Below are 24,685 nucleotides of genomic sequence, written 5' to 3' on the forward strand. Positions count from 1 at the left end.
AAAAAAACATTGAAAGAAGATTTTGCATACCCTTTCTGTTAATCAGGATTCCAATACTCCTAATATTTTTAAAACCCCTCATCACAGTTTTGCTGGTTTTTTAAATCTTGTGCAATTAAAGCTATCAACCTTTTTTTTTACTTTCCTGAACTCCAGAACATAAAAAGGAACTTGGAGAAGCTCTCGGGCCAAGTAGAGGCAGTTCACAGCAAGAAGCCTGCGGCTCTACGCAATGTCTCTTATACGGACGCTGAACAAATACAGGACGCAGTGGCTAAGCTCGATGCCAAATGGGAAAACGTAAACAAGATGTGCACTGATCGACAAATGTAAGTACCTATTTCTGACCAGTTTTAATCATTGCACAACTTGGTCATCTGGTCACTTTGGTGGGGTTGGGTGGGGAGGGATCTTTGGCGTTGAAATGATGATATGAGATATTGATGTACAAATGCTTAATATATCTGAAAATTATCTCTCTGCTAAGGTAAGAGAGAGGAATTTCCTATGAACGCTTGAAGCATTCATACTCCGTAATCTCAGAGCTAATGAAGCTTAATTACTTCTGGTAGTGCATTGACCAAGATATTTCTGTGAAATTATTTAGTGTAATATTCTAGTGTTGGGTTAGCGACTGTTCTGAAATAGCTCACTGGAGAATTTTACTTGATGCTATTTTCTGCTACTGGAGAAAGTTCAAGCTGCTCATGCCTTCAACTTAGACCTTTTATAAAAGGTTTTGATCATTTCAGAAGATTTTTGATGTAAGTAAACGCATACTGCTGGGTTGCAGAGAAATCTAGTTCAGACGATTGGGTTTAGTTTCCAGTAGGAGACAGGACGCTTCATGATACAGAAAACAAAATGAAACACTTTCTCCTCTCCCGTATCTCAAAAAAATTATGTAAGAAGTGGCAGTTGGAATTAGCCAGTAGCCTGAAAGTTACAATCACAGCACTGCCAACTTCTAAAGCCCAAAAATTATATGATGAGCAAAAAAATGTGTGTAATACGTGTTGCTAGATTTATAGCCGATGATGAAACATTTAGGGCCAATGATATTTTTATGGAGCAGCTCAATAAGGCTTTATTTTATGATGTGCAATCTGAAACCCTTCCACTTGCAGTATTTCGTTTAGACTCTAGTTCCATGTTCATGCAGTGTTGTTTTCTAAATCTACTCTATGTAGGCGATGATTTGTTACTCTCAGAAACTGGTACTTCCACTGCATTTGGGACTTCTAAATGCAAAACTATAGTATTCGATGACAAGTTGTGCTTCATGGAGCAACCATAGAAATTCTTGGGATGAGAAATCACTTGCCCTCACTTTCAGCCACTTAGCAGATTAATTGTGAAAATAGCTTGGCATATGAACAATTAGACTCCAATGGAACTACCTTGCTATATATGCATTAACCTTTTAACTCCTACCTAATTCTACTTCAGAAGTACAGCACTGCACTCCTGATAGCTGAGTAGGCAAGTGCACTGGTATGCTACTGAGATCAACAGCACTGGTAGGTCTTTGGAAAAACAAGCCAAGGTTCCTACTTCTATTAGTTATCCAATGATCTCCTGATAGAACATGCACATGAGATCATGAGGTGAGGACAGTATCTATTGTGCTCCCCATGCTGCTCGAGTGAGCTACTGCTGGACTAAGTGTGGCACTGCACAAGGATCATCGAGAATGTCTTTCCTTCCTATTGTGGTGGAGACATTGCCATTTTTCTCACAATGCTCAGTGGGATTTCAGCACCATCTTCATTTTCATGAGGCTACACTAGATTTTATGAGACAATTTTATATGATAAGTGAGTAGGAGTTGTAATTTAATCTCAGGGTTCAGATGATAGTCATAAATCACTTGTGCTTTGCTTTCACAATTTATGATGTCATCTGAATCAGAAGAAATTACATTCGTAATACTGCCAACTGTCCATAATGTAAAGTATTACATGAACAATTACACTCAAGTAGAATAACCTTATTACTTAAAACAATGACACCATTAGAGAAGTATTTAACTTGTGGCTATATATATAAAAATACAGTTGCCCAAATTTTACTTTGAGACCCATGTAATGTTCTGTAGTTAATGCCGTAACATTCAGTAATAATCCAACGCATGCTAGGAAACAAAATAACTAAACTGTTTTACTTAAATGGAATCTAATGTTTCCCAGAACTATTGTAAGTGCCAACATACAGAGTGTAATCCAATCCTAATATTATTGAGAGAAGTGTTTTTATGTTTTATGTTTTCCTGGTACTTTGTTTGGCCTGGAAGGAAGAGTCGCATCATTCTAATATTTAATGTTTTCAGTTCATTGCCTGTTTATTTAAATGTGGCCATGAGCAACTACTTTTCATCATCCTGATGAGCTGTGGCTCAGTTAATAGTGTAGTATAAGGATGATGAGGCTTGCAGCAGTGCTAAGTGTGTGAAGTTGAGATGAAGCTATGAATGTCAGGCATGAGTTCTGATTGATCAGGATTGTTGGTAAGTGAGTGATGGAGGTGTGGTGAATTGAACAGTGTATGAGAAGAGTGGTGTGGTTGGTAGGATATGACATTTGAAGATGCATTCAGTGACCTTGGTTACTCATGATGTCATTGAGGTTTTTGTGGCACTACATCCAGGTCCTCGGGGCTTGACTGCCAAGGCTATATGGTCCCACTGCCTTTGCACAGTTTGGTTGGACAGCCTCGTGATCCCCTGTGGATAGACCGCATCCATCTTCCTCTCCAGCTCCTCCACAAAGGTGTCCTGTGCAGTGTCAGAGAACCTGGGAATGCGTGCTCTCCCTGTTACGCCAATGTGCTTTGTTGAATGGTAATTTTCCTTAATCCACTGACTGGAGATCTGTATTTATATTTTTTTAAAAGACATTTTTAAAAAGACCAGCTAAAATGATGACTTTGCTGGCAGTTTCAGATGGCTACCTAATTTGCAACACTGTATTCCACACTGCAATGCTTGTAAGGAGGGAGATGAAATGTCTGCTCATGCCCCAGCAAGAACCAAGACCTGGGAAGTTTAAAGGAACTACTTGTTCTCTTTAGCAAGAGAGAAATACTGCTACCTGCTATGCTTTGAAACACTGAGTGACTGTCATGTGACAAGCCCCTCCCCATCTGTGGTTTGAAGCTGGTGTTTTCTCTGCGGCAGAGGAGAAGCTTTTGGACTCTGACATATGTAGACCTCAAGTGGGGGCCCCTCTCTCTCTCCATTCCAGCTTGAAAGCTTTCAAATCCTCCTTGCTGACTGACTACCTTTGCATACAATCAGAAACCCGGTTTGAGGAAATCATCCACATTTCTGTCTCCAAGAGACCCACTGAATCAGTCATCTACCTCTTCAAACTAAAAGCCTCAGAACCACCAGATTCAGCTAAAAGCCAGCCGAATCACCAAACTCTACAGACTGTATATCCCTTTTTATGGACTCTAACTCAACCAATCTGCCTTTCCCTACTCTGTAACCTATTTGTGTGTTTGTAAACCTCTAGTGTGTGTGTGTGTGTGAGTGAAAGTTGGCACGTTGTTTATTATTTTTATTAGTTCAGTTCAGGTACATTGTTAACTCAAAAAAAACCTGTACGATTGGTTCTTGTTATGATCATAGTAAGTAAGTAAGAAAGAATTAAATCTGTTGTGGTCAAAGGTGTCATCGACAGTGCTATCAAGCGACACTTACTCAGCAATAACCTGCTCACTGATGCTTAGATTGAGGGCCACTCAGCTCCTGACTGCATTACAGCCTTGGTCCAAACTTGGACAAAAGAGGTGAGGTGAGAGCCCAAGGCACTTGACCCGAACACACCATAACTCTCTCTTCTTCCTGCTCAGACTCTTGTTCATAAACTGTTCTTGCAGTTTCTCCAACCAGAATGTGCCTCATTGAAAAGTGATCAATTTCTAATAAAAGAATTAGGCCTATAAATTAGATTAGGCCGGCTTTGAAGAACCAAATAGGCACAGACAAATTGTTCTTCAGTCTTCACCAAATAAATGTGCTGAGCTGTTGGCACCTGTCATGCCTCCGCCGGCAAATCATGGAGTGAAGAATTCAATTTTGGGCCAGCCTGCTTTGCCGACAATGGTAAGTCTGGGAGGGGGCAATGGGGGGGATCCAATCACGGCTGGCAGGAGTGTTATGTAGCCGGGAGAAGTATTCTTGCAATTTCTGGCGCCACGTCAATTTAAAAGAAAAATTACATTTACCTTCTCAGTGACAGCCATAATCAGAAAATTTGACCAGAGCAGAACTGATAGCTGCTGCACTTAGGACAGCCCAGTTTTGCAGAGGGGTTCTAAAACAAGACATTGGCCCCCTTATTAGGATATGGAAGGGGCTGGAGGCCTAACTTAGGCAGCCATCCCAGAAGCCTGGAAAATGGAAAAACCCAATTGTGGGTTGAATGTATTTAAGGCATCGTGGTGGTGCAAGATGTTGGACCCTAATTTCAGCCTTGTGCTGGTTTTGTGCCCATAAATGGGTGCAACAAAGTCTGTTCTTTTAGTCCTTTTCATTTAACTTTGCAGACAGAGGAAACTGCAACAAAATAGGTTAGAAGATGTGAAAACATTGACCAACCTCTGCATTTTACACCTTATATGATTTTTCACATTAAATTTATTTCAACTTAAATTATGCACCGTGCTTGATTTGAGGATGATGGCATTCAATTCAATATCACCCATTTTGCCCGACTACCAAAAGTCAGAGAATTAAACTGGTGGTGTTTCTATGCCATTGCTCACATGTGGAGCATAGGTGTGAAGTTTAGCTGCTGAGTGGAGCTGTGTTGAAACTAGCCAATTCTTTTTAAGGCCACTGCATGAGTATGTCTTGTGATAAAATAGTCTAAATAAGCAGATCCTGGTAGTTCTTGTAAACTTTGAAGTCAATTAACAGGCAGTTGTAATTTGCTGTAAATTTCAATATGAAACGTTAATCTTTTTTCTGCTGTTACTAAGGTGGCTAATAAGGAGGTTAGGGATAGTATTAGATTAAAAGTAGACAGTTATAATATTGCAAAGAATAGTAGTAAGTCTAAGGAGTGGGAGTATCTTAGAAACCAGCAAAGGGCCACCACAGGGGAGGGGGTGGCTTTGTGGTATTGTCACTGGACTAATAACCCAGAGACCCAGGGTATCCCTCTGGGGACCTGGATTTGAATCCCACCATGGCAGAAGATGGAATTTGAATTCATTTAATATAACAAAAATCTGGAATTAAAAAGCTAGTCTAATGATGGCCATGAAATCATTGTCGATTGTCACAAAAACCCATCTGGTTTACTAATGCCCTTTAGGGAAGGAAATCTGCTGTCCTTATTTGGTCTGGCCGACATGTGACTCCAGACCCACAGCAATGTGGTTGACTCTTAAAATGCCCAGCAAGCCACTCAGTTGTACCTAACCGCTAAAAAGTCCAAAAGGAATGAAACCGGACGGACCACCCAGCATCGACCTTGGCACCGGAAACGACAATGGCAAACCCAGCCCTGTCGACCCTGTATAGTCCTCCTTGCTAACATCTGGGGGCTTATGCCAAAGTTAGTCACACAGACTAGTCAAGCAACAGCCTGACATAGTCATACTCACCGAATCATACCTTCCAGACAATGTCCCAGACACGACCATCACCATCCCTGGATATGTCCTGTCCCACCGGCAGGACAGACCCATCAAGATGGCAGCACAGTGTTATACAGTCGGGAGGGAGTTGCCCTGGGAGTCCTCAACTTCGACTCTGGACCCCATGAAGTCTCATGGCATCAGGTCAAACATGGGCAAGGAAACCTCCTGCTGATTACCACCTACTGCCCTCCCTCAGCTGATGAATCAGTACTCCTCCATGTTGAACACCACTTGGAGAAAGCACTGAGGGCAAGGGCGCAAAATGTACTCTGGGTGGGGGACTTCAATGTCCATCACCAAGAGTGGCTCGGTAGCACCACTACTGACAGAGCTGGCCGAATCCTAAAGGATATAGCTGCTAGACTGGGTCTGCGGCAGGTGGTGAGGGAACTAACAATAGGGAAAAACGTACTTGACCTCATCCTCACCAATCTGCCTGCCTCAGATGACTGACAGTATTGGTCGGAGTGACCACCGCACAGTCCTTGTGAAGACAAAGTCCTATATTCACATTGAGGATACCCTCCATCGTGTTGTGTGGCACTACCACTGTGCTAAATGGGATAGATTTTGAAGAGATCTAGCAATGCAAAACTGGGCATCCATGAGGCGCTGTGGACCATCAGCAGCAGCAGAATTGTACTCAACCACAATCTGTAACCTCATGGCCCGGCATATCCCCCACTTTACCATTACCATCAAGCCGGGGGACCAACCCTGGTTTAATGAAGAGTGCAAGAGGGCATGCCAGGAGCAGCACCAGGCATACCTCAAAATGAGGTGTCAACCTGGTGAAGCTACAACACAGGACTACTTGCATGCCAAACAGCTTAAGCAACATGTAATAGATAGGGCTAAGTGATCCCACAACCAACGGATTGGATCTAAGCTTTGCAGTCCTGCCACCTCCAGTCGTGAATGGTGGTGGACAATTAAACAACTAACTGGAGGAGGTGGCTCCACAAATATCACTATCCTCAATGATGAGGGAGCCCAGCACATCAGTGCAAAAGATAAGGCTAAAGCATTTGCAACATTCTTCAGCCATCAAGTTGATGATCCATCTCGGCCTCCTCCTGAAGTCCCCAGCATCACAGATGCCAGTCTTCAGCCAGTTTGATTCACTCCGCGCGATATCAAGAAGCAACTAAAGGCACTGGATACTGCAAAGGCTATGGGCCCTGACAATATTCCAGCAATAGTACTGAAGACCTGTGCTCCAGAACATGCCGTGTCCCTAGCCACGCTTTTCCAGTACAGCTACAACACTGGCATCTACCCTGCAATGTGGAAAATTGCCCACGTATGTCCTGTGCACAAAAAGCAGGACAAATCCAACCCGGCCAATTACCGCCCCATCAGTATACTCTCAATCATCAGTAAAGTGAAGAAAAGTGTCATCAACAGTGCCGTCAAGCAGCACTTGCTTAGCAGTAATCTGCTGAGTGATGCTTAGTTTGGGTTCCACCACGGGCACTCAGTTCCTGACCTCATTACAGCCTTGGTTCAAACATGGACAAAAGAGCTGAACTCCAAAGGTGAGGTTAGAGTGACTGCCGTTGACATCAAGGCAGCATTTGACCGAGTATGGCATCAAGGAACCCTAGCAAAACTGGAGTTAATGGGAATCAGGGGGGAAACTCTCTGCTGGTTAGAATCGTACCTAGCACAAAGGAAGGTGGTTGTGGTTGTTGGAGGTCAATCATCTCAGCTCCATGACATCACTGCAGGAGTTCCTCAGGGTAGTGTCTGAGGCCCAACCATCTTCAGCTGCTTCATCAATGACTTTCCTTCAATCATAAGGTCAGAAGTGGGGATGTTCGCTGATGATTGCACGATGTTCAGCACCATGCAAGACTCCTCAGATAATGAAGCTGTCCGTGTAGAAATGCAGCAAGACCGGGACAATATCCAGGCTTGGTAAAAATATATTTTAATTCCCAAACTGACAAATGCCAAATAATCAAATTGCAGAATCCAAATAAAGTCTGGATGCATAGAACCGTGTAAGTTTACTGCACAGAAGGAGGCCATGTGGCACATTGTGTATATGTCAGCTGTTTGCTAGAACAATCCAAAGCCAATCCCACTGCCCTGAAATCTCCACATAGCGATGCATTTTCCTCTGCTTCAAATATTTATCTGTTTTTCCTTTCGAAATGCAATGGTCTCTGCCTCAACCACTCCATGTGACAGAAATATTCCATGTCTCAATAACCCTGGTGTAAAGAAATTGCTCCTCCCTCTTTTTATATTGAATGCTCTTTGTCACTGACTTCCCAACTAGAGGAAATAACATTTCTTTATCCACTCTACATAATTTTAAGAAGTTCTAAATCTCCTCTTTTCCTTCTTTGCTCCATTGAAAATAACCCAGTACCATAACTGTCTCAGCATAACTATAGTTTCCTATTCCTGGCCTGATGTATCTATGCTGTAAGCTCTGATTGGGTTTCACATTGGTTCTGCAATGAGGTGCCCAATATTGCTCACAGTATTCTTGATTATTCCTTAACCAATGGTTTACATAAACTTGAATTCATCCAAAACTCTGTAGCCCATATTTTGACTCATGCCAAATCCTGTTCACCTATCACTCCTGTGCTCATTGGCCTACACTGGCACCTGGTCCACCAGTGCCTCAATTTTAAAAATCCATCCATGGCACTGCCACTCCCTGGGCTGGATTTTGTTCTTCCCCCGTGGTGGGGGAGGGGGTGGTGGCCTGAAGACGGCTCCATGAGGGCCCAGCTCGATCCTCCCGGGGCGAGGCTCTGTGGCAGCTCCCCCCTCGCCGTTGGGCAACGGGACCTCATTTAAAATATTCAGATCAATAAAATGAATGCATTTAAATCGACATCTGCGATCTTGAGGGCCTGCCGTGATCTTCAGCGCTGTGGCCAGCACTCCCATGCCTTCAAATCCCCGTCCAGGGAAACGCGGTGCCACATTGCTGGGGCGGGGGTGGAGGTAAGACTCTCAATGTGGGGGCAGGGGGAAATGGGGTCAAATAAGAATATTGGGTGTAGGGGATGGCGGGAAGGGTTGACATTTAAATTTTGTGCAGTTTGGGGCAGACGGTCAGATATAAAATGCAAGTGTATTGGAGGGGAAAAGGGCAAACAGTTATTGTAATTATTATGGGGGGGGCCATGGGAAAGGGGCTTTATAAAATTTATTTAAGTTATTTAAGCGCACTGGCAGCTGATGCCATTTCTGGCGACGGACAACCCGCCACCTCCACGTGATTGGGGCTGGGGGGGGGTGCGGGCCCCCTCGGCCATTTAAATGAGTCGCCGCGCGGGAGATTGCGGCTGCTCTTTGGTGTGCGGCGCGCACAGACAGGCCGCCATTTTTTGAGCTCGCTACCGACATCAGCAGCATGCTCTTAAAATCCAGCCCCATATCTCTGTAATCCCCTCACGGCCTACAACCCTCCAAGAACTCAGCATTCCTCTAATTCTGGCCTCTTGTGTAAACCCCATTTCCCTCAAGCCGCCATTTGTGGATATGCCTTCAGTCGTTTGAGCCCAAAGCTCTGCAACTCCTCCCCCACCCCCCTTCAAACATCTTGGCCTCTTCACCCCTCTGCCCTCCTTTACGATTCTGCATAAAACCCAGCTCTTTGACCAAACTTTTTGCATCTGTCCTAATGTCTCTTTCTTGAGCTCAGTGTTAGTTCTTGTCTGATTATGCTCCTGTAGAATGCTATATAAATGCAGGTTGTTGTAAATTTATCATTACTACTTTACTCATATAGTCTATCCTGCTATTTATAAATCTCCAGATTCAAATTACATTTTATATGCTTGTTGCCATCTGCATTCCCATTTCCTGGGAACTATATTTTGAAGTCATTAATCTCTTTATTCACACCCTTATCTTTCCATGATATGTATACTCCGATTTCTTACCTCTTCACCCAAAATGTATTACCTCACATTTATCCCTATTGAATGACCTTTGCACCTGTCTGCCCATTTCACGAACTGGCTTGGCCTTTGCCGTGTCCTCGCTCTTCTAAATCTCCTGCATTTGTGTTGTTGCCATGTTTCAAGTTTTTGTGTTCCCTATACCCAAGTCTAAATCATCTATATTTATCAAGGGGGGAAAAAAGTGGATTTCACACTGACCCCTGACGTATGCCACTTCCAAACCTAATTCTTTGTTTCTTCTGCATCTGGTAACTTTTAATTGATGCTGTTACATTTCTGCTTATACCATGCACCTGATATTTTCTAACAAACCTCTTTTAAGCTCTCCTATTCAACACCTTCTGAAAATCCATGCACACAACATCAACTGAAGTTCCTTTATCCAATCACACGCTTCTTCTAAAAATCAGCATTAGATTTAGCTATGTCAGCCAGGGCTCACTTGGTAGCACTCTCACAAGGTTGTGGGTTCAAAACCCACTCGAGGACTTCAGTACAAAAATTAAGGCCTCAAGAATGAGGGAGTGCTACACTGTCAGAGCTGCCATCTTTTGAAAGAGTTGTTAAACCGAGACCATGATTGCCCTCTCAGGTGGATATAAAAGATCCCCTGGCACTATTTCGAAGAACAGCAGTGTCTTGGCTAACATTTATTCCTCAATCAAAATCACCAAAACAGATTATCTGGTCATTATCACATTGCCGTTTGCGGGAGCTTACTGTGCGTAAATTGGCTGCATTATCTTGTTAAGCTCATGAGAAGTGCAGCGATGAAAGTACAGAACCAACCTGAAGAGTTATAAAAAAAAAATTGACTTTTCCATTAAAAGAGGACAATGTGTTGCAAAATGGCCTCCGAAGCTCAGGCTGACTTGGCCTGTATATTCAAACTGTCTCACTGTCTGTTTCGGACAAAAGGATACATTCCAAGCAAAGAGATGTCAATTACATCCATCCTGAAACTATCAAGAGACATTCCTGAATTGAATGGGTTGTTCTGAAACAAAGAAGGTGTGAAGTAGCCACATTCTGGGCCGTTGTGTGGTCAAAACAGGGAATGGGCCGTGCGTCTCCTAACAGAGGCTGATGTACGAGATTTTTGCCTTAAAAGGTATCTCTCTGAACAGCGAGAGAGAGAGAGATCACAAGAACGTCACAGAAAGGGAATCTGACCAAAGGCTATGAAAAATAGGCCAGCACAAACCAAAGAAGGAGCCCTGCTACAAATTCTGCACTTCAATGTAGTGCAGCAGAGAACTGAAAGTGACCACCGCCTTCAGTCTGAAGTCTTAACCACCAGAAAATTACACAAATATCCAGGCCTGCAACTTTAAAAAGAGAAACTATTCTCTGACAAGATTCAACAGGCTTACTGTGAATTCCTAACACCTACCTCACTTCAAACCCCTTACCCTTTTCCTATCTATTCTTGTGTGTGTGTGTTTGAGTGAATGCGTTCGTGGGCATGGCTGTTTTGGGAATGAATATTCAATAAATAGTTAAACTTCCGTTTTAAACCTACAAAAAAACCTGTCACTGTCGGTGTTTGTATGGCAGATAAAACACAAGGGGCTAAAACGCTGGTAACAAAAACACTTGCTGTGGTAATTTGGGAGATGAACAGTGGGAACAAGCCACACCATCACCCACCTGGCCGTAACAGTCTCCTACATTACAACAATGACTGCACTTCAAAAAATAAAAGTACTTCATTAGCTGTAAAGTGCTTTGGGACATCCTGTTGTCATGAAAGCCACTCTATAAATGCAAGTCTGTCTTTCATTGTCAAGTACGATTCGTCTTTAACAAATCCATGCTGATGTTTCTTGATTAATCCATACACTTCTAAATGGGAACTAATTTTTTCTCAAATTATGGATTCTAAGAATTTGGACACAATTGATTTAAGATTAACTCATACATAGCCATCTGACTTTTTTATTCTCTATCTTTTCGAATAAGAGTGTCATAATGGATACCCTCCAGTCGCTACATTAATGCAAGTTGTGGTGGTGGTGCTTCAATTCATCTCCCATGAAAAATAATCTTTCACAACCAACCTGCTGAATCTAAAAATAAATAAATTACGGAGGCTACTTAAACATGAGTGGATCTACTATATGAGTGCTTGAACAGAAAACAAAGCTGTGATTGCAGTAAAACAGAAGGGGTGCTGAACTGCTAATGTAGGAAAATCGCTTGTTCAAACAAAACACTAAAAGGAACACTAAACAAAAATGATAAGATTTCTGTGAGAAAAATTTTAATGTCATTATCTAAGACAAGCTGAAATTGTTGAAGGAGATGTGCAAAATGTGAAAAACAACTGTTTTTTGCAGAGACCTCAACCTAACCTTGACAAGCTATGTAATGAGCCTGAATTGTCAGGTAACTCTTTGGATGTGTAACATTAAAAAGCAAATGAACATTAAATAAAACAAGTATGGACTGAAGAGAAATACACAAAGTAAGGATGATTGATTTGAGAGAAAATGGTTAATTTACTGGTACAACTAACCAATCATTGCTTGAATATACTGTTGGCCACACCTAAGTCAATAAGATGTCTGCCAGCCACGCAGTGATCTGTATCATTGTGATTAATGAAGGAGCAGTTTGCCTTTCTGTCAATTGCATGCAGCAGCACAGGCATTTTGCCTTTCTAATGTTACGACCAGGTGAGAAGGGGTCTAGGGGTTCCCTCTCAACCTTTACCTGGTTTAACCGTAACAGGGTTTAATTTTAGAAACACCGATTTTTTTCTCCCCCTCACTGAATCCTTGTTCACTGCTCCAATTGTAAGGCAAAGAAATCAGACAGGTTTGTTTAGATTTAAACAAGAAAGGTGGAAGTTCATTCATCTTAAACTCTAATCTGGTTAACGACTACGAATATACAATGTGGCCAAGCTAGCATGCATATGCGATAAACACACACGCAGATAGAGACAGAAAAAGTAAATAAAGGGGAAAAGTTTGAGGCAATATCTGTCAGTGATTTACTGTCCTTTGAGTTTAATGTGCAGTCGTTTGTTGCCGCTATGTCCTGCTATTTGTTGGGGCCCAGTTCACGCTTCAACTTATTTCGATGTAGGAGTCTTTCCTCTCTTGAGGTTTTCATGTCTTCCAAAGGTCCAGTGACTTGGGAAAAAGCGAACGAGAGCCAGGAGAGAGGCTTGCTTGTTGCAGCATCAATTGCCAACTGCCTTCTGAATTCAAATTGTCCTGTGACTAGTTCAAAAAACCTGGACCAGCCAGTTAGTCATGTGACTAGCTGGTTTAACCAGTCCTGGCTTTGTGGATTGTATCATCTTAGCAGGCCCTGGAATGTGCTTCCTTACATCTTCAATGTCTGATGATCAAAATCCATTTGGGTTAATTTGAAGCAGGGAATAGTCCTTTGTCTCTGCAAGCAGCATCTCTTAGTATGCAAATATCCTTCCAGCCCAGTGTCTGGTGATCTTCAAACAAGTAATTTCTTCACTCCAGCAACAGTTTAAAATCAATGTTCATATGACAAAATTAATATGCCTCATTCTTGGTAGGTGGGGGATCTGCATGACAGTTCCACACCCAGCGGAATGAAATGTGATTTTTTTTTAAAAGAGCATTTAATTAAAAGGGACTAGAGAGAGGATAAAGACAGAAAAACACATGTGCATCTCTCTCATTCATTCAGAACTCTAACAATTGTTACAGCCTGCTGTTTCTTGGTAGCAGTGCTGTTTTAAATGGCCCTTTTTGGCATCCCAATAAACATATGGTTTTTTGGGGAAGTTTATCCAGTTAGCACATTTCCATGACTGCCTAAGCTGTCTTTGATCTTGTTGAGGTCTGCAGGGGGAGGATTAGGTTTAATTAGCCCTAGGTTGGAGTTCTGCTCAGGGTTGGCGGCAGTGGGCGGGTCCACTCTGAACTCTCATTTAGTTCTTTTGGTGAGTCGTGCAAGGGCTTTTCATCTCAGGGGATGGCTGGTTCCCTTTTTTTCCTGACTGATGGGGTGGGTTCTTTGCTAATCTTCCCTTTGCCCTCTGGGACACTCCTGCCTGCAGGTATTTGCCTAGATTCTATTGCACGCCCCTGCGGCACTTCAACTAGGTGAGGCATCACCCTCACGGTTTCTCTGCCATCTTGAGGACTTCCTTTGTGTCTGCAGATTCCTGTTAATGCTATTAGCCACTCTGGTGGGGTGCTTCTGGTGTCTGCATTTACATTGGAGGATGTGGGGTCTAACTTTTCAAATATTTTGGGGTTGGCTGACGGGACAGTAGGAGTTTTCATCCGGGATTCTTCCCGGGTTTCCTTTAACCTGCCCTTTTGGTCCCTTTTTCCCCGTTCCTTTCTAACCTGTTGCCAGCCTTGTGCCTGCCTGTCCCCTTTTGTTTTAGGCAGGGGTCCTTTGCAGTTCACCAGCCCTCTGCTGGAGGGTCCTCCAAACACCGATACAAGACCAAGGGGTTCATATTTCACTGCAGGTTGGGTTTTCCCCTCAACCTGGCACATGTGGCAACCTCTGCAGTACTCCACCACATCTTTGTGGCATTTTGGCCAGTCAAACAGCTTTCTTATGCGGACTTTGTTTTTTTTGCATACCGACATGTAATCTCATGGGCCACTCGTGCTGTTTCTCTCCAGTACCTCTGTGGCACCACTAACTGGCAAACCACTGTCCACTCCTTGCTCTTGGGACTGTGCAGAGAGCTCCATTTCTTCATCAGTACTGTTACGACCGACCGCTCCAGTCAAAGCCCCCAATCAAAATATACAATTCTGATTGTGGTGGAAGAAACGCACTGTTCATTCAATCCCGTCCCTCCACAGATCACCTAGCATATAATTTTAAACTTTCCAACTTAAAGACCCTGCCAAATTGTAGCATCCATTAACCCCTGAATGAGGCAAACCAAACCAGATGTCTTTCAATCAACAAATTAACTGTTTAATTTGAAAAACTAAATTCTATTTAAACACTATGAAGATATAAACAACATTTAAAATAGAGAAAATTGGAGTCCTTGCAAATTTACAGTCCAATGTTGCTTGAAGTCCTCACAGCTGGCCGATAGGGAAAAAAAAGGTTCTTCAACAGTAAAACAGTCCGTAGTCTAATTCCAGCTTTCTTTCTTAAGCGACGGATTTCAACAATTAGCAACTTCCAAACACTGTCAATAGAATCAATCTGACTTTAGCGTTTTTGAGGGATGAAAGATTGTCACAGTCTAACTTCCCTTCCTTCAGTTTAAATTATCAGAGATTTCTATTTTGGCTTGACTTTTTTTTAGAATTTTGAGAGATAATAAACAGACTAAATTCTCTTCCTTCAGTTTAAATGGACTGGGAGCACTTCTTTCAGGTACTAACACCAGCTGTCTGTCTGTGTTCAGTTAGAACAGACTGTCTTCAACTAAAAAGCCAGTTCAAAATTGAATTGTAATAAATGTATTGCTTGATACTCAGTCCAAGTGGCTGTATCCAAGGTGACGAGAATGTACCCTTTGAATCGCAGTCTCCGAATGACTGTATCCAATGGCAACCAAAATGCACTTTCTCCAACTTCTGAGGTTTGCAAGTTCTTAAAGCAGTACTGCTCTTACAGCTTTAATGGCACACTGCATATTTCCTGAAAAAACAGGATCATGACAGTGCCTCATTCTTTAAATAGTAGCAATCAGGGATTCCCTGTACTTCAATTTCAGACTGGGCAGCCTCTGCTAACACTCTCAATAATGGGTCAGCTCGCTGAACCTCAGCTAGGGGAAGATCCATTTAATTCATTCCCTGGGTCTTCCAACTTTCTAAAGAAAGTCTCCGACAGACAGACCTCACGGTCATCTGCCTGCAGTGCCAATTCAGTCTCCTGTGGGGAGCTGGTTTGATCATGGCCTGATTCATTACACATTCAGGGAAACTGCAGGAGACCATCTCCTGCCACTGCCCTGTTTCTCTGACCTCCTGCAGTCTCTGTTTCACTACTGGGGAAGCTACTGCCTTCATCCCTGTCAGATCATTACCTAGAAGCAGTTCAACCCCATCCACAGGCAAACTAGGGACATTCCCTATGGTCACCGGTCCTGAAACTAGGTTGCCCTGCAAGTGCACCCAGTGTAAAGGTACAGGCATACTCTGCCCTCCAATACCATTCACCACCATTCTAGTGTTTACTGCACCCTCTGGGGGAAAGGTCACACCTTTTCCCTGTAAAAGGGATCTAGTGGCCCCAGTCTCCCTGAGGATTTCTATGGGCTTACTTGCCCTACTCGAGAGGTATGGGGTTACTCGCCCTTCAGATGCAAAACCCTGATAACCTTCAGGAATCCTATTAAATTTTCCTGCACTTGCAGCGGTAGACTTCCCGGGTCTCACTCTTACTGCAGTTCTAGCCACAACTTGTTCTGCTGTGCTTTCAATCAGGTTTGTGTCTTCACTGAGCGGGTGTGCCCTGATTAACCCTACAGGTTTTCCCTTTAGTTTCCAGCAGTCAGCTCTTAGATGACCTGTTTTATTACAATGGAAGCACACAGGTCTCCAGGTCTCACTCCTGCTTACAGCAACTTCCTTTTTGTCTGGAGGAAGGCCCCCCTGTGTCTCCTGCTTTTCTTTCTCTCCCAGGAATGCTTGGGCTTCCATCACCTTCCCACCCTTTGTCCTTTTCAGGTTTGTGGGGGTGATTAGGAAAGGTTTTGCTTGGGAAACTGACTAATAAATGAGAGCAAACTCATCAGCCAAGACTGTTGCCTGCCAGGCTCTCAGCCTTTTTTTCCTCTCATGTGTCTTTATGGAGAGTGAGAGAGAGTTTTTAAATTCCTCGAACAGAATTACTTCTCTGAGATTCTCATAGCTGAGCTATACTTTAAGAGCCCTCAACCACTGGTCAAAAGCCAGCTGCTTATTTCTCTCAAACTCCAGGTAAGTTTGATCAGCTTGCTTCTTGAGGGTTCTAAACTTTTGGTGATAGGCTTCCGGTACTAACTCATATGCCCCGAGGACAGCATTTTTTGTCAGTTCATAATTGGATGAACTCTCATCTGGCAGTATGGAATAATCTCATGGGCTTTTCCGGTTAGCTTGCTTTGTAGCGGGAGCCTCAGCTGGCCACTTTAACTGCCTCACCGTTTCTTCAAAAGACACAAAAAACGCTTCCACATCTCCCTCATTGAATTTTGAGATCAGCTGGGAAAGTTTTAACAATCCTGTACCCAGCCCTGCATTACGCTCCTCCATATTGGAAGCTGCTTCACCTCTCCGCATTGTTTCTGGAAGGTTCTTTCTCTCTCCTGTCTCTCTTTTTCTTTTCCTCTTTCCTCAAATTCAAGTTTCCTCTGTTCTAATTGTATCTTTGTTAGCAATACACTGTCGGAGTCTACTTATAACCCTCTTTCTGCTTCTTCAGATTCAAGGGAAAAATGGTTGGCCACTCGTCTTAGGAGTTCAGACTTCCTCGCCTTGCCACGTACAGTGATCCCACATTGCTCAGCCATTTTCCTCAACTCCTCCATAGACAGTGCTTTTAAATTACCCCAAGTTACTTCACCCTGGCCTGGGGAGCTACTGGCTTCAGTCGCAGACATGTTAGTATTTGAGCACACACAACCACAAGAAAACCTGTATTGAAATCTTTTCTCTTTTTGATTGGGTTCAATTTGACTTCCCACTTCCAATTTCCTCATTTGTCTGTGAGTCATATCCAGGACGCTAGCCCCCAAATTTCTGTTACGACCAGAAGAGAAGAGGTCTTGGGGTTCCCTCTCTGCCTTTGCCTGCTTTAACCGTAACAGGGTTTAATTTTAGAAACACCGATCTTTTTCTCCCTGTCAGCGAATCCTTGTTCACTGCTCCAATTGTAAGGCAAAGAAATCAGACAGGTTTCTTTAGATTTAAACAAGAAAGGTGGAAGTTTATTAATCTTAAACTCTAATCTGGTTAACAACTACGAATATGCGATACGACCACGCTTGCATGCATATGCTATATGAACACACGCAGATAGAGACAGTAAAAGTAGAAAAGAATAAAGGGAAAAAGTTTGAGGCAATATCTGTTAGTGATTTACTGTCCTTTGAGTTTAATGTGCAGTCTTTGGTTGCCAGTAAGTCCTGCTATTCATTGGGGCCCAGTTCACGCTTCAACTTCTTTTGATGATGGAGTCTTTCTTCTCTTGAGGTTTTCATGTCTTCCATGAGTCCGGTGGCTTGGGAGAAAGCGAGAACAAGAGCTAGAAGAGAGGCTTGTTTGTTCCAGCTTCATTTGTCAACTACCTTCTGAATTCAAACTGTCCTGTTGCTGGTTCAAAAAACCTGGACCAGCCAGTTAGTCATGTGACCAGCTGGTTTAACCAGTCCTGGCTTTGTGGATTGTATCATCTTAGCAGGCCCTGGAATGTGCTTCCTTACATCTTCAATGTCTGATGATCAAAATCCATTTGGGTTATTTGGAGCAGGGAATAGTCCTTTGTCTCCACAAGCAGCATCTGTTAGTATGCAAATGTCCTTCCAGCCCAGTGTCTGGTGATCTTCAAACAAGTAATTTCTTCACTCCAGCAACAGTTTAAAATCAATGTTCATATGACAAAATTAATATGCCTTATTCTTGGCAGATGGGGATCTGCATGATACTAAGCTGTGTATAATTTTCTCTCTATTTGCCTCAATGCCCTGGCATCAACAGTTCAGATTCAGTAGATTGCTGAATTAAATTTATTTAATTGGGACTTAAATAAGCTATTTAATTGCTTGCTTCAATTCATTTTCACTTAATGTTTCTGCATTACACACTGTCTGCTCCATTACATTTACTCAATAAATTTTTCATCTTTTCATCTTGTTTGCTTACCCTTTCTCCTAAAAGCACTAACATTTGTTGTGCTTTGGTTCTATTAGGCCAGTTGAAAGATTTAAAAAAATATGCATTTATGTAATGCTTTTCATAACTCGGGACATTCCAAGGCACTCTACAGCCACTGAAGTACTTTTGAAGTGTAATGGAGGAAACTATCCAGTACCTCACTTAAATTGCTATTTTATGTGTGAGCCTGGATGGTGAGTGTCCGCAGGTTATTTGACAGTTGGGAGCACTGTGCCAAGTCTGGTTCTTTCCTCACCTACCAGCAGCACACATTCACTTTTTAGCATCTAGACAGCAATTAGGTGCAGGAACTCTGGCTGATTCTTCAACAGCCCCACCTTCTTAGCCCAGAAGTGCTAAATCTTACTGGAACCACCCGGCTGCCATCTAAAATCAATTAAATCAAAATAAAAGGATCAAATCCCTGATCTTCCTGGTTTGTAAGATTCAGTAGCACACCAGATGATGCATTAGTCCACTGAGCCATCAAGAAGCCCTCGATATTTTCCCAATCCCTTTGGACTAGATTGCCGCCGCCTTCCTCCTCCTCCTTTCTGCCTACTAGGTTTATGGGTCTGACTTAGTTACTGGTACTCATCCTGGACTTGTATTTGGTTAAGATATATTTTCTATGTGATGTACATTTTCTGTATGATATTTCACATTGACTAATAATAATGAATATTGGAACGTGTTTCATTTTCAGGAGGTAGTTCTAAATTAACTAGCTTTTAGCTAGTAATTCTGGGTTTCATAAATGAATTGTTTACTCAATGGCTGGGGCTCCCTTAAATTCAAAAAAGAAAGAATTAATTTCTTAATTTAATTACCTTTGTCTAAATGGTCCAGAATATATAGGTTCCAAACCTGCATTACAGGCTCAACCTTACATTAAACAGAACAGAAAATATCTTGCTTGTTTTGGATAGCATAGTTAGATAGTATGCTGAGGAATGCCAAGTATCCTTCAGGATTCCCGCTAGCTTTTTATTAAATCATTTTTCCAATACTTACTAACACATATGGCTTTACATTGAAGCAGATCAGTCTTAGTAGCCAATTTGATATAATTTTCTGAATGCAACTTTGAGTAATATAACCCTACTCTCAGGTGGTAGAAACTTGAGCATGCTTGTTGCCATTCCTTGACCGATTATCTTTGCAAGTTCTGTTGTAGACAGGGCTCTTAGTTTTAATGCGATCTAATTAGTTTTTCTTTTGGAGTAAAACGCTGATTCCCAATTTCGCTGACCTTGATTTTACAATATACATGCTTTTAAAATCCAAGCTTGGTGTCACCTACTTGTGGGCCTTGGGTTTTTTATTTAAAAGAATAACTGATGGCATTCACTTTACCATTGCCTTTTGATCTTTAAACATTATACAGATTCCTTATACACAGAATTAATTTGAACATTTTAAATTAGGAATGGGATGACAGACATTTTGTGTGAAGAATAAGATGGTCTTTGGGCAAAATTGTCATAAAATAGAGGAGCAAATGCTCTGAAGATTTTTTTATGTTGTTCTACAAACCATGCCATACAAATATTAAACAATATTCTCCAATCCACAGTCATGCCTGCTAATGATAATTCATAATATGTGCACTGGTGCCGAAACTATTACCATGTTGACCGAGGCCTCGTAAACTTGTGTTACCTTCAGATATACAAATTAATCCAGTTACAGTGCTCTGAGCAGCCACCATCTTGTGGTTCGACATGTGAGTAATAGGGAATACCTTACAATAAACAAGACTGGATGTATTACAAAAATAAACTTTGACCTTTCAAGACAGTGTATGGGCCGACTCCTGATGTAAACCAAATCAAAATTATTTGAAGTTATCACTTTGTTATTTATAAGGCATTCCCTATTTTCTCCAGTTTATTTGCACCTTCAGATCACCAATTTGCTCTGCAGCTGTCTCCTGGCAAATATTGCTCAGACGTGCTTACCTTGAGACTTCAACCGAAAATTATTTGCCTGTATTTCCCATTTGATCATTCATTCTTAATTTGGAACTATGACCTCTTTTTCTCGAGCTTTGTACCAGGTGGAAAAACTTAACTGAATTCGCAATCTCCAAATTCTTCAATCTGTTCTGTCAAGTTACTCCTCAGCCTCTGCATGTAAAGAATAACAATCCAGGGTGGCAAATCTCTCCTAGTTTATTGCCTTTGCAATTTGCTGCCTTTACCAATCCTGCTGCAGATGGGCAGCTAAACATTTGGAAAATGCAGCAGAACATATTGGAGACTATTCCATGAGTTGTCTGAGTGGGCTAATAGGCCAGTAAGAACATAAGAACATAAGAAATAGGAGCAGGAGTAGGCCATTTGGCCCCTCAAGCCTGCCCTGCCATTCAATAAGATCATGACTGAACTGCCCCAGACCTCAACAACTCTTTCATGCCAACTCCTCATAGCCCTCAATTCCCCGATATTTCAGAAGTCTGTCTACCTCCTCTTTAAATACTTTCAGTGATCTGGCCTCCACAACTCTCTGGGGTAGCGAATTCCAGACATTCACTACCCTCTGAGAGATGAAATTCCTTCTTATCTCAGTTTTAAATGAGTGTCCCCTTATTCTGTAACTATGTCCCCAGTTCTAGATTCCCCCACTAGTGGAAACATCTTCTCAACATCTACCCTGTCAAGCCCCCTCAGAATCTTGTACATTTCAATAAGATCACCCCTCATTCTTCTAAACTCTAATGAATAAAGACTTAACCTGTTTAGCCGTTCTTGATAAGACAACCCCTTCACCCCAGGAATGAGCCGAGTGAATCTCTTTTGAACTGCCTCCAATGCCAGTATATCCTTTCTTAAATATGGGGACCAAAACTGTACACAGTACTCTAGATGTGGCTTCACCAACATCCTATACAGTTGTAACAAGACTTCCCTATTTTTAAACTCCAACCCCCTAGCAATAAAGGCCAAAATTCCATTTGCCTTCTTAATTACTTGCTGCACCTGCATGCTAACGTTTTGTGTTTCATGCACAAGAACCTCTGTGCTGCACTTTTTTGAAGTCTTTGTCCATTTAAATAATAGTCTTCCTTTTGATTCTTCCAGCAATGTGCATGACCTCACACTTTCCTACATTAAACTCTGTCTGCCAAGTTTTTGCGCACTCACTCAACCTATCTCTATCCCCTTGCAGATTCCTTATGTCCTCAATACAACATGCTCTCCCACCAATTTTCATATCTTCAGCAAATTTGGATATATTACACTCTGCCCCCTCCTCCAAGTCATTAATATAGATAGTAAATAATTGAAAACCTAGGACTGATCCTTGTGGCACTCCACCAGTTATGTCTTTCCAAACTGAAAAAGATCCATTAATCCCGACTCTCTGTCTTCTGTGAGTTAACCAATCCTCAATCCATGCTAATACATTACCCCCAATACCGTGAGCTCCTATCTTGTGCAATAATCGTTTATGTGGCACCTTATCAAACGCCTTCTGGAAATCTAAACACACCACATCTACCAGTTCCCCTTTATCAACTCTGCTTGTTACATCCCCAAAGAACTCTAGCCAATTTGTCAAACATGATTTCCCTTTCACAACTGTTTGTTTGCGTTAAGCTTTTCAAAATGTCCTTCTGTTTCTTCCTCAATAATGGACTCTAGCATTTTCCCAATGACTGATGTTAGACTGACTGGCCTATAGTTTCTTGCTTTTTGTCTCCCCCCCCCCCACCCCCCCCCCGCCTTCTTGAACAGGGGCGTCACATTAGAGGTTTATCAATCTAGTTTAGTTTAGTTTAGAGATACAGCACTGAAACAGGCCCTTCAGCCCACCGAGTCTGTGCCGACCATCAACCACCCATTTATACTAATCCTACACTAACTCCATATTCCTACCACATCCCCACCTGTCCCTATATTTCCCTACCACCTACCTATACTAGGGGCAATTTATAATGGCCAATTTACCTATCAACCTGCAAGTCTTTTGGTCATGTGGGAGGAAACCGGAGCACCCGGAGGAAACCCACGCAGACACAGGGAGAACTTGCAAACTCCACACAGGCAGTACCCAGAATTGAACCCGGGTTGCTGGAGCTGTGAGGCTGCGGTGCTAACCACTGCGCCACTGTGCCGCCCTAAATCTGCTGGAACCCGCCCAGAATCCAGTGAGTTCTGGAATATTTCAACCAATGCCTCCACTATCTCTGCAGCCACTTCCTTTAAAACCCTTGGATGTAGGCCATCAGGTCTTGGCGACATGTCTTTAGTCCTGTTAGTTTGTCAAATACTTTGTCCGTCGTGATAGAGACTATTACAAGATCTTTCCTCCCATTAGCTCCTTGCTTATCTGATATCTGTGGGATGTTTATAGTGTCATCCACAGTGAAGACCAATGCAAAATACTGGTTAAAATTATCTGCCATTTATCTGTTCCCCGTTATCAGTTCTACTGTCACATCCTCCAAGGGTCCCACGTTCACTTTAGCTACTCTCTTTCTTTTGATATACCCGTAGAGGCTTTTGCTGTTGTTTTCATATCTCTTGCCAATTTACTTTCAGAATCAATTTTCTCCCTCTGTATTAGCTTTTTAGTCATCCGCTTCTGGTTCCTAAAAAAAATTCCCAATCCTCTGGCCTATCACTCGTTTTCGCCGCTTTGTCTGCCTTATTTTTTGATTGAATACTCTCCTTGACCACCTTTGTTAGCCATGAGTGATTCATCCTTCTCATCGAGTCCTTCTTTTCGACCGGCATAACATGAAATATCTGCTTAAATGTCTGCCACTGCTCATCCAGACCTTCCCCTTAGTCTATTTACTCAGCCCACTTTAGACAACTCTTCATACCTCCGTATTTGCCCTTGTTTAAGTTGAGGACACTCATTTGAGAGCTGAGTTGCTCGCCCTCAAACTGAATTTCAAATTCAATCATGTTGTGATTGCTACCCCCGAGAGGATCCTTAACTACGATATCTCTTATTAATCCTACCTCATTACACATTACTAGATCTAAAATAGGCTGTTCCCAGGTAGATTCTGCAATGTATTGCTCTAAATAACAATCCCTGATGCACTCTACAAATTCGTCTTCCATGTTACATCTGCCAATCTGATTTGTCCAGTCAATGTGCAGATTAAAGTCACCCATGACAATTGTAGTGCTCTTCTTACACACCTCCGTTATTTCTCGATTTATACTTTGTCCTACAGTGAGGCAACTCTTTGGGGGCCTGTAGACGACTCCCACCAGTTACTTCTTCCCCTTGCTATTCCTTATTTCCACCAAAACTGATTCCACATCACGATCTATTGCATCTATATCACTACTTAATCACCGCACTGATACCTTCCTTTATTAACAAAGCTAGTGTAGTTTATCTGTTCTGCTGATTGGTCACATGGCCTGATTATCCAACTGAACAGTCTGTAATATTTTATTCAAGAATTAAATCTTATGAAGACCAATAAATTCCACTGAGAAAAATTTCAGTTCAACTGTTTACGTTGCAAGCATGTGGTCTGACATAGCAGGGGAAGCTATATGGTGGACACCTGAACGAAAGAGATTGTATCATATATTTTTCTATATGTAGTTTTCTCCCTTATTTTGTTTCCTGTATCTCATTGTGATACATATGTTCTTCATCCAAGTGGACAAGCTTGCCCTAGGGAGACATATCTCAGCTATTGGTACCCAGCAGCAAGTAGCTCTATCAGTCTTCATACTGTTAGGCAACCTTTTTGATCCTTAAGCACATTCTGGAGACAAATGAGGCTGAAATATTCAGTACCAGCCTTCTTTTGAATGTTTTAGCATCTGCTGCTTCCTATTAAGTCTGAGGACTGAAAAGAATGCAGTGTGATATGGAAGGTTATGGACCTTGCAGCTGCTGAGAGCCCACAACTGAGGCACGGTGCTGTGAAGGCAGGTCAGCACTTCTATAGTGGATGACATTTTAAAGTACTAGGTAAGTATTTGCTTCAATTATAACAGGGATGCTCACGCTGCCAAGAGGGCAACTCAATATCCAATCTTGCAGTAACAGATCTACAACTAAACTTTAGACAACAAATTAATGGAAATTAATATTGACAATCTAGTTCAAAAAATTAAACATATTCAAACTACTATGTCCATATAAACTAAAATCTGATTTCATGTTTTGATACTTATATGAATTCCTGTTGGTTTTTCTTTTTGCGTGCACATGATGGTGTATGTGGTAAGATGAACAAACGGAGTGCTGTATGGTGGGTGAGTGAGAGCAGTC

The 24,685-nt window shown here is 42.2% G+C and overlaps 1 protein-coding gene across 7 annotated transcripts in view; it reads left to right on the plus strand.

The window, feature by feature from the left end:
• Positions 1-24,685, plus strand: part of dmd (dystrophin) — a 1,950,296-nt gene that overhangs the window by 953,837 nt on the left and 971,774 nt on the right. For all 7 annotated transcript variants that reach the window (XM_068040560.1, XM_068040554.1, XM_068040555.1 and 4 more), the window contains one exon: positions 157-329. In XM_068040560.1, the coding sequence (XP_067896661.1) occupies positions 157-329 (173 nt within the window). The remainder of the gene's footprint in view (positions 1-156; positions 330-24,685) is intronic.

This window comes from Heterodontus francisci, chromosome 10 (genome assembly GCF_036365525.1).
Source record: "Heterodontus francisci isolate sHetFra1 chromosome 10, sHetFra1.hap1, whole genome shotgun sequence".
Taxonomy (NCBI): Eukaryota; Metazoa; Chordata; class Chondrichthyes; order Heterodontiformes; family Heterodontidae; genus Heterodontus; species Heterodontus francisci.